This window comes from Oryza brachyantha, chromosome 7 (genome assembly GCF_000231095.2).
Source record: "Oryza brachyantha chromosome 7, ObraRS2, whole genome shotgun sequence".
NCBI classification, from domain to species: Eukaryota; Viridiplantae; Streptophyta; class Magnoliopsida; order Poales; family Poaceae; genus Oryza; species Oryza brachyantha.
The window spans coordinates 9943655-9950576 of record NC_023169.2 but is presented as its reverse complement, the minus strand read 5'-3'; the positions used below and the strand labels follow the sequence as shown (position 1 = coordinate 9950576).

The 6922-nt window shown below is 38.4% G+C and overlaps 1 protein-coding gene across 2 annotated transcripts; it reads right to left on the bottom strand.

Moving 5' to 3' along the window:
• Positions 1–3231: 3231 nt before the first annotated feature.
• Positions 3232–6169, bottom strand: LOC102710715 (5-pentadecatrienyl resorcinol O-methyltransferase-like). 2 transcript variants are annotated; one of them, XM_006658475.3, is made up of 2 exons: positions 5330–6169; positions 3232–3636 (listed from the first exon to the last, which is right to left on the bottom strand). In XM_006658475.3, exons 1-2 carry the CDS (start codon positions 6164–6166, stop codon positions 3337–3339), a joined length of 1137 nt encoding a protein of 378 aa, XP_006658538.3. In that variant the 5' UTR covers positions 6167–6169; the 3' UTR covers positions 3232–3336. The 2 variants fall into 2 exon arrangements, with proteins under 2 accessions (XP_006658538.3, XP_040382039.1); XM_040526105.1 differs by having other exon boundaries at positions 3525–3608.
• Between the last annotated feature and the right edge of the window lie 753 nt (positions 6170–6922).

Here is a 6922-nt window from a genome sequence, read left to right as displayed (position 1 = left end):
TAGATTCAAGTGCAAGCGGTAGAACAACAAGACATGGAAAACAAACAAAGAATAAGATCCAGACATACAATACAACGTTACTACACTTGATAGGTCTGGGAAGCTAGTGGAGCCTAAGATCATCAGCACGAAATTTAGCAATGCATGTGGCTTACTAGTTAGGAACTTTGTCCCTACAAATACCTAGCTCTAGAACACCAATGTTTCTACCAGGGCGAAGGAGCTGTCATGGACCGAACTACAAAAAGTACCGAAGTATCTTGAAAATCCAGAGATTATTGCAAAGGAGTACACACCGAAGATAATGGGCGTTCGATGGAGATCTTGGAAGTCTGAACTTAACAAGAAGTGTGTGCAAAGGAACCGTACACCTTTTGAGGACTATCCCTAAATTTCCCAAGCTAACTGTGAGGAATTTGTGTCGAAGAAGACATCAGCCGAAGCCATGGAAAAGAGCAGGAAAATGTCGGAACTAACAAAAAGAATATTTACCCACATCGGCTCGGGTCTACCGGATATGACAGCCATACATGAAAATGGTGAGCAACGCATGAGAAGTTCAAGGCGCAAGGAAAACCACTTCAAGTTGACGGATTGGATGAGAGGAGTAAAAATTGGTTCTGGGCAAAAAGTAGCTGGAAAGTTAATGAGAAAGGAGAAATGTGATTCAAGAACCCGCTGATCGAAGAGGTGAGTACTTCATTGTAGGACATTTCTGAAAAAGAGAAGACTGATGATTTCATGACGAGACGCGAGATGGATCAGCTCCTAGAGCCATTAGGCAACAATGAGCACTCTAGGCGTGTTTGAGGGATATCTTAATCGACGAATTGGAAACTGTGTTTGAGGGATATCTTAATCGACGAATTGGAAACTGGGGTTTCCTAAGAATGACAGGACATATAAGACAAGGGATCCATACATGGAAAACTAAGTCAAGGAGCAAGTGAAACAACATTTCGATGAATTACTTCGAGTTAGTCTAAATCAAGTCCCCAGTGCGCCACAAATGATGATTGGGCAAGGGAACACAACATGGGCTCAGCATCAGAACACACATTTTCAGTGGACAAAATCAATTGCTCGAAACCCTGCAGACTCGTAGTGCCTATTAGCAAGGCAGCAAGGATGAAAGATGTTGCCATAGGCCTAATGTCGCGCTCAAGCAACATTATCTACTCCTTGGGCATGATAGTTTTTTTTAAATATTTGTTTGAGGAGGCATGACATTTCTTTATCACCAAATCACTCGGGTTTAAATCGCTCGGGAGAGAGCAACCCAACCTGGTACCACTCGGGTCCGAAAACACTCAAAACAGTGTTGCTCGAGTCGGGTTATTCGATATTTCGTGGATGCCTTAGGTAAATGTTATTTTTAGACTCTATGTTTAATTGTTTTGCATTTAAGCATAGAATGGGGGTTATACCTATTAGATGCATCTTCGATGCACCTAAATTTTTCCTACACACATTGTTAGACTCTATGTTTAAATTTCCTATTTAAGTATTGAGTCAGGGGCTCCATTTCTTTGGAGCCCTCCATAGTATTTACAATTATCACAAAGTACTCAGGATCACTTAGAAAACATTAAGCATACTGTGTGAAGATACGTCTAATGATCAATAATCTACATGGATGATTTGTGTGGCTATGTACGACTCCGTAGGGCTGCTGTGGGATTCCTGTACTAGGGGTATTCGTAATATGTACATGTCCTTATAGGTTAGGGGGTAGTGAATAGGAAGGCAACGTTATCCTATACTAGATCGATTAGAAGTTTGGTAATATCCAGATTGCATACCGAGATTACAGTATTCTACTGGATCTGAGTCAGCTAGATCTTAGTCTTATCAGATTAGAACTCTATCTATGAATCCTATCCCTCACTATATAAGGGAGATAGGGGCATCCCCAGGGGACACATATATATTCAACTGAATACAATCGTCAAGCAGTAATAGGGTGTTATATCGTATATTGAGAGCCTAAACCTGGGTAATCCTGTGTCTTCATCTAACCATTGTTCTCTGTGCCTCGTTATCCACCCCATATATTACTGCCACTACATATCATCGACACCATCTTTTTGTGCATGTCGCTATTTGATGAACCTATTTGTTTCTTTTATAGGTTAAGAAAAGGATTGAGGTGAACAACTTTGATAACAAGGCATTAAACAATCTTCGTTTCGACATATGCCGCTTCATCCACCGGGATTGTTGCAATGCTCTCAATATATTTTTGGACCATGCCATGTTGTGAAATGCCAAATACAAGGTGTTAGCATAGTGGGATCAAGAAATAAATTAACAAGGAGTTGTATATTAAAATTTTTTTGTTATGTATGTACTGAGTTTAATTATGACTGAAAATTTGTATAAATATGTTGGTATCGTAATTACGACTTTATTTATTTGTGTGATTTCTAAATAAATATGTAGGTAGCAGGCAAAACAATACATTTTTTCTAAGAAATTTCTATGCAGACGGTCCATACGACATAACCATCCGTAAATATTAATTATCTTAGGCGGGCTATGCGGACCACCTACTATGACAAATTATCGCATGTGGCCGGTGTAGCATGACAGCCTGTGACAGTCACTATATATATGCAGGCGGTTAGAGCTGTCTGCTTATGATAGCGGCTTTTATCACATAAGATAGGAGCTAGGTGGGTCGTGCAACCGCCTGTGTAGACCAGTTTTGTTTGCGTAGAGCTGTTCTGCTGTAGTGTTATTTCAACTACACAAGATTTATATGAAGTCGGATGAGAAGAAATTTTGTATTAAAATTATAGTTCGTAACGAGAACTGCAAAATTTATAGATGAATGTTTTTTTATTTCAAATCATTTATGATCTTAAACGTCCGTTATACATATTCATAGATCATTGTGCACACAATTGTAAGATTAGACTAATACATAAATTGGTTCAAGATAACTACGATAGTTATTCATGCCCTGTTTAGTTCCAAAAATTTTTCCCAAAAACATCACATCGAATTTTTGAACATCTAAATGGAGCATTAAATATACATGAACATTAAAACTAACTACACAATTATGGGGCAAATCGTGAGACGAATCTTTTGAGCCAAATTAATATGTGATTAGTCATAATTGCTACGGTAACCAACATGTGCTAATAATGACGGATTAATTAGGCTCAAAAGATTCGTCTCGCAGTTTGTTGACGTAATCTGTAATTTATTTTATAATTAGACTATGTTTAATACTTCAAATGTGTGTCTATATATCCGATGTGATGTTTTTGCAAAAAAAAAATGCAAACTAAACAAGGACTCAATTCCCATATTATGGCATTGGGCGCCCTATGGAAAGACTTCGATAATGGATCGAAAACCTAACACCGGGCTTATCTTGTACTCAGTGAATCCTGCTTCCTTGAATATCTTGCACCACTCTTTCTCATTCCTCTCCATGCCGGGTAACATAGTCGAAACAATCAGATCAAACAGCAGTTGGGTTCCTTGGGACGTTGCTTGGGAGGAGGATCCAACCACAACATCTATGATAATGACCTTCCCTCCTGCTTCTCTGGAAGGGATTGCCTCCTTGCATTGTTTAAGTATCTTGACGCAGTCTACATCACTCCAATCATGTAGGACAAACTGAAATCAATAATCTAAATTAAAATGTGATAAGTACAAGTTAGAGAAATTAATTCCTTAGGTGTCCCACACAATTTGCTCGATCAATTCCTTTTCTACTCCTCGATTTTGCCCCATCCCCTACATGCTCCTCAATTTTCATCTTGATTATATTCCTACTCTCCATATTAGTTGACCATTAGTTTTTTTTCTAAAATAATTGTATAATCCATCTCATACTGACAACTTCATAAATTATAGCGTGATTTTAACTTATAATAAAGTCAAAGAAATTTAAAAAATTCATAACCAAATTTTTTAAAAAAATAAAATATGTCATTAAATCCATATTATTTTTATTAAACATGAAATTGATTGCCAAAATTTTCTGTTACCTGGATTTATATTTTGTATGAAATTCATCCTATCGTATTTAAATTTTATTTTATGCTTTTCAAATTGTGACCAACCAATTTCCATTTATGTTTTTTTAACATTTTAGCTGCATATTCGTTCCAAGAGTACTTTTAAAATTTGATGGAAAGTTTAATTTGTTTAAAAAACAATGAAATTACCTTTCAATTTTAAAAACCAAACCTGCATAGTTAATATTTTATTCTCGGTTGTTTTTTCACTACCTAAATTATTTCTATTTGGAAAATTTCTAACTTTTAGTAAAATGCCAATATACGGACATTAATTTCTATCAATAATTAATGGTCAACTTATGGTTACCTGATGTAATGTATGCTTAAGTATCTAATAAAACTTTCATGGGTATAGAATTGATCAAATGAATCTTAAGGGCATAGAAGGAAATACGTTAAATTTCATGGGAAGGTAGGGAACTGGTTCATTACATAGATTAAGGTCTTTATAGTGCTCCACCTTACCTTTCTTCAGGTTAGACCTAGAGATAAGATCCTAACATTGGTTGTTTATGATTATCTTTCCAATAAAAGTGTATTATTCTCTTCCATAAGATACCAACCCAAGAAGGGAAATGCTAATAAGAATTAACTATCATGTCTATACTTCGTGTGCACGCATATAGGCTATTCCCTTTGTTTCATAGTATAACACTTTCTTGACTTACATATATAAAACATATACATTGATGCATAGATGAATCAAGATCTTCTAGAAAGTCCTTATAATATGAAACAGAGGTAGTATCTATGTAAAATATATTGAAATACTTGTAAAAAAAAATTATAGATTACTTTAAATATTCCATGGTAAGCTGGAACTGAAATTGAAAAAGAATTTGTACACAATCTGGACATACCATAATTTATGTTCATAATATTTATTTTATTTATTGACACGATTGAAATATAAGTAATCATATTCTTTTTAGGAGAAATTTTACATTACTTAAAAGTTCCTGGATTTGCCAAATTCTTAGCATAAAATTTTGGTAAGCTGCAGTATCTAGTACATGTAACTTACATGTTTTTTAGGATGGTAAACGACAGACTTTTTTCAGAACGAATTTTGACGCTGAAACATAAGGAAACATATTTCTTTCCTTAATGAAATATAGTACAATTAACATTAGTTGCCTTTTAGATGGTAGTAAATGAGACTATTAACGGAGGATGGATGACTCATAATATTAGCTATTGGATCAATGGAGGATGGATGACGCATAATATTTACTTTGGTCCACTGTAAAAAAAAACAAATTTTGTATGGATTTCATATCACTCACCTTAAGCAGGAGTGCATCAGCTTGGGGGATGCAATCCATCATATCTCCTGCAACAAACTGAACATCACCTCCGTGGTCAGTCGGAATGGAACCAATCACGTGAGGAAGGTCCAGCACGGTGCACTTGATATGAGGGAATGCAATGGCCACCGCCCTCGCAGCCGCGCCGGTGCCGCCTGCGACATCCACAAGGGATGTGATCTTGTCGAACACCTGGCCTGCGCCACGGATGGCCAAGTCCATGATGAACGTCGAGTCGGCCGCCATGGCGTCATTGAACAACTCGCCGAGCTCTGGGGTGCGGCTGCAGACGCTCCAAAGGCCCGCGCCGTGAGTCATTTCGAACGCTGTCTCCTCCTTGCCGCTCTTGAGCCACTCGGCCATGCCCGTGGCCGGCGTCACACAGAGCGCCGGCGAGTGGTGGAGGAGCACAAGCGGCAGAAGGCTCCTGCAGCTAGCGCCGGCGCCGGCGCCGGTGGTGACGAGCAGGGACGACACGGGCGTGAGGCTGTAGTAGCCGCCGCCGCCGCCGCCAGCGTTGTCGACGTCGGCGGCCTCCTGCTCGTGCGCAAAGACGCCCGAGGCGACCAGCACCCGCATCACGCGGCGCAGGTAGGGGAGCTTGCTTGGGCCGAGGGACAGCGCGGCGTGCAGGTCGTCCAAGGAGGCGCGGCCGCCGGCGCGGTGGATGGCGTCGGCAACGCCGAGCTTGGCAGCGCACCCTAGGGCCATCGAGTTGAGGTAGCCCAGGCTGTGGTGCATCAGCTCCGTGCTGGCTTGCAGCAGCTGCTCCTGAGCGAGCTTCGCATGGCCACCGTCTTGCTGCTTTTGCTGCATTGCCATGACTAGTGCGTTAACTCAGATCTCATACTTATGGGTTATATATATACTACTTCCTCAGCTTCGTTTTACTTAGGATTTTTTTTAGATAACCTCGTATGATTTTGTTATACTAAACCGTTACTATATGTAGTAGAAATTTTATAAAGGTAAAATTGGAACTAAAATATATAACTCTGAGATAAAATTTTCTGTTATATATTATTTTAAAATAGATAAATTGATAAATATATCTTACCAAAGATTGGAATAAAATATTTAATATACTTATAAAATACATAGTTAGATATAAATTTTACTACGCCACTACTACTACAAGTAAAATGTACCGTAGCATTGCCGTTTACTCAATTCTATTAATTCATAGACTTGTGTTTGATAGAAAAATACATAATTATTGATAAGTATAAAGCTCGCCTAGTTGCCAAAGATTTTAAACAGAGATATGGTTTAGATTACGAATACACCTTTAGTCCAATAGTTAAAGCTTCTATAATCAGAATAATTCTGTAAATAGTTATGTCTATAGGTTGGAGTTCTAGACAGTTAGATGCTCAGAATGCCTATTTACATGTGTATTTAGAGGAGGAGGTGTATATGCCGTAGCAACTTGAATTTGAGGACCCTATCAAGCCACGGTATGTTTGTAAACTTGACAAAACTTTATATGGATTGAAACAAGCTGCAAGGGCTTGGTTTGCCAGGTTAAATAACAAATTAGTTAAACTTGGCTTTACTGCTTCCAAGACTGAT